The sequence below is a fragment of the Morone saxatilis genome, unplaced genomic scaffold (genome assembly GCF_004916995.1).
Source record: "Morone saxatilis isolate NCDOM2014 unplaced genomic scaffold, NCSU_SB_2.0 Contig3, whole genome shotgun sequence".
In the NCBI taxonomy this organism is placed as follows: Eukaryota; Metazoa; Chordata; class Actinopteri; family Moronidae; genus Morone; species Morone saxatilis.
In genome coordinates, this window is record NW_023339873.1 from 23,770,687 (window position 1) to 23,774,419 (window position 3,733).

At 38.6% G+C, this 3,733-nt stretch overlaps 1 protein-coding gene across 1 annotated transcript in view; it reads right to left on the reverse strand.

Annotated features, from left to right (window-relative positions):
* rrh (retinal pigment epithelium-derived rhodopsin homolog) overlaps positions 1-3,733 on the reverse strand; it is a 7,332-nt gene that overhangs the window by 869 nt on the left and 2,730 nt on the right. The window contains exons 2-5 of the mRNA XM_035674496.1: positions 2,935-3,125; positions 1,976-2,075; positions 1,033-1,186; positions 508-676 (exon numbers count right to left, since the gene is read on the reverse strand). Of these exons, the coding sequence (XP_035530389.1) occupies positions 508-676; positions 1,033-1,186; positions 1,976-2,075; positions 2,935-3,125 (614 nt within the window). The remainder of the gene's footprint in view (positions 1-507; positions 677-1,032; positions 1,187-1,975; positions 2,076-2,934; positions 3,126-3,733) is intronic.

Below are 3,733 nucleotides of genomic sequence, written 5' to 3' on the forward strand. Positions count from 1 at the left end.
TTAGAATGAGCCATTTTTATCTATAGAGGGAGCAGGTCACCTTCCATATTAAACCACCATGTTTCTACTGTATCCCCGAACAGACCAACAAACACTGGCTCTACATAGGGACTTTTGCATTTTTCACGGCCACCATATTTTCCCCTACACATTTCACCGCCCGTTTTTATTTCCAGGTCATTACACGAGTGGTGTTCACTTAGTTGCAATCTGCAACTTCGCCACTGTATGCCACTAAATCCTACACAATGGACCTTTAAAGAGGTACTCAACACACCTTCGACTGTTTTAAATCCCCCTGAACATTTTTAGTCTACTGCTGACAGAGTCTACCATTTAGGACTACTTCGCATTATGTGTATCAAGTATTAATGCCATATAATCAGATGCCCACCTCGCCAGGAGCTAGCTTTTGCTTACCCTCTACTTAGTATTTTCCTAATTTTTGTGCAGGGGTTCAGAAAGAAGAGTGAGGCTGAAAATGTCTCAGTGTGGCTCAGTTTTCACCTTGGTGACATCCATCTGATCTGACCAGTCGATGTTGATGCTGTCCAAGCAGTTGCGTGATTTGTATCGCTTCACAGTGGCGGACACGTTGTAGTAGCAGTAAAACATGACAGACAGAGGCACCACAAAGTTCACAGCAATCACTGCCATAGTGTAAGAGATGAAGGAGCTGTGGAGAAAAAGCAGAGTTAGTTATAGTGCCTGCTCAGGCAAAGATATACTGGGTTATGTTTTATCTTATATAAAGATATGGGTGTAAGAAGATATTGAAAAATATTGTATTGCGATATTTGGTTCTGTGATGTTGTATCAATTCAGGTCCAGGTGAAATGGTAATCAGCTTCTGCATATTTACGTATTTCCTGTAAAAACAGGCTGCTAGGGAGGGACTTGTTATGGTAGCCAATAGCGCTGTAACTGGGAGCTCTCAGTGGACAGCACATCCAGACCGGGACAGACAACAGGGAATAAAGTAATAAATGGAGGGAGTTAAGAATATAGCTGTCCAGTCTGTTGATAACTCACGCATCATTCTGTCTCCAGTTGATGGTGCATGTAGCTCCAGTGGGGTCAGGGGCATAACCAGCCCAGCCCACTACAGGCATGGTGGACCAGAACACAGCATTCAGCCATGCTGCCAGAATAAGAAGGTTGTATGAGCGCACCGTCATTTTCTGCCCTGGAGAGACATGTACATATATTTATAATAAAGGTCAGGAAAGTCAGTGAACTTTTTATCATGTGTGGAGACATTGGTTTCATTCCAATATATTCTTGTTAGGTTAATTGCATACAACACATGACCAGAAAAAAAATCATTAACATGACAGAAAGGATCATTACGCTACCCAAAAAAGCTTTTACTCAGAGGTGGAAAGTAACTAATTACATTTACTCAAGCACTTCACTTCAGTGCACTTTGGAAGTATTTGTATTTAATTTGTATACTTCCAGTCTGTGCTACTTTATTTCCTTAGATTTCATAGAAAAAACACTGTACCGCTATCACTTCAATTATCTGAAAAAGATAAAGATTTTACATATAAATTATGATCAGTTTATGAAATACAATTCATTGTTAAAAATTACCAAACAGTATATACAGTAAAGTAGTAAAACTAGCTCCACCTCAGTCATATACCACATTAAAATGCTGCTTATATGTTAATGCATTAACAAGTAAAAATGTATTATATAATTTTATGAAACAAATCTTCTCTCTGACGGTCTAGTTTGTTTATGTAAGTCATATAGAGGCATCAGTATTTAATGGAAACTATTTCATAACCAGTTAAAAGTCCTTGTAATAGGTTAAAAGTGGCAACTGTATACTTTAGTCAGTTTAGTTCTACATGCATGCATAGCTTTTTTCTGTATCAGTGAGTTTATATAAAAATGTTTATGGTATGTCGATTTTAAGAAAGTGGAAATTATGTGTATGAAGATCAGGAGAGCAGTAAATAGATACCTATGTCTGGTCTGCAGATGGTTAGGTAGCGGTCGATGGCCACCACGGTCAGCAGGCCGATACTGGCCATGCCAAAGAAAATGTTGAGAGCTGCATAGATCTGGAGGCAAAGGCACAGAAATGTAAACTTTTTAGCAGAAGATTTTACTGTAATGATAATAGTTCTCGATGTTGCCTTGAGTTTCTGTAGTTAAAACTAGTTGCACATGTGTGACACATAAAGTTAGTAAAACAAAACAAAATTAAATGTTTGGTTTACAACTTTTATTTAGCACTTCATTGGTTTGTGGTTAGGGTTTGGGTTAGGGTTAGGTCGTGAGACCTTCTTGATTTTGATGCGTGTAAGAAAGCATATACACAGTAGGCCTATATCTCAGCATTTGGTTCACTTCTGTGAAGAAATGTAAGTGTAAAGTAAATTATCATGTAATACAACAATTTGTTAAAAAAGACGGCTAGTAAGTTCATATGATTGTTTATAAACGATAGAAAATCTGATAATTGTATAAAAAAACGGGGTCCATTAAGGAAAAAGGTTAAGAACCACGACCATATAACACAAATAGGGTGTTTTTCACAAATCAAACATAATAGTTAGGTGACTGTATAGGAAACCTCCACTGCCTAGTTAAACATTTGGTTCTGAGTTTCCCCCTGATCACTGTACTGTAGATTAATATCACATGGCTCAGTATCACTGTGGTTTTCTTCACAGTGCTTGTAGTAACAAGCACTGTGAAGAAAAAAACCCATAATCTGCATAAGAATCCAACATGCTAGTAGATAATGAATACTTAATTGTCAAATCCAAAACAAAAACCAAATATAAAATAAAGATACACTGCCCCTTATCTCAACATTAAATTTGGGGTCATTTAAATGATTTCACAATATAGATTGTGACAGGTTGTTCTGTCAGTGAAATAACATACATATGAAAGCGCTTACATACCACCCACCTGACAACCTGTGTAACCAAATTTCCAGCTACCATGGATGTCCGAGGCAGCTGACAAGGGATAGCCAATACCAGCCACTCCGATGTCAGTGAAAGCCAGGTTGATTATGATGAAGTTGGTGGCAGTGCGGAGCTCCTTAAACTTCACAAACATCAGCAGCACCACAATGTTGCTCGCTAAACTAATGACACCTGGAGGTAAGACATAAAGCAGTGTCACAGTGTGGTAGGTAAAAGTCAAACCATTAACCCTTTATTGATTCTAAACAAAAGTCACTTAGGGGTAAAGAAAAGACAAATGCTTAAAGCTGCATTTCCTCTGATGGCTCAGAGAAAGAGACTGTATTCAGTTTAAATGCAAAGACTATAACTATCATCCACAAGAGGTGACAGTTTCAATACAAGAACTATTTACAGACCGAGGTTTCAAAACAATTTTCAAAATAAAATACTGCATGCAGATTCTGGATCAAATTTCACACTACATCAGCATTGTGGCACCAGTCCAGAAGTCAGTCAGTCAGAGGAGATTTGAAGCAGAAAAACACACAGTTTTGTATCCTTTATGATATAAATAAATAACCCTAACCAAAACAACCAATGACTCCAACCACTACTGGACAATCAGAATAGGGCGGGTCATAACTTGGATACCCATTTCAGCCAAGTAGTCCCTCAGCCCTTCTTATTTTCTGCACTGTATTATAATAATAGTGCGGCTGTGGCTCAGAGGCAGAGCGGGTCGTCCCCCAATCAGAAGGTTGTTGGTTCGATCCCCCGGCCCCTCCTGCCACGTGTCG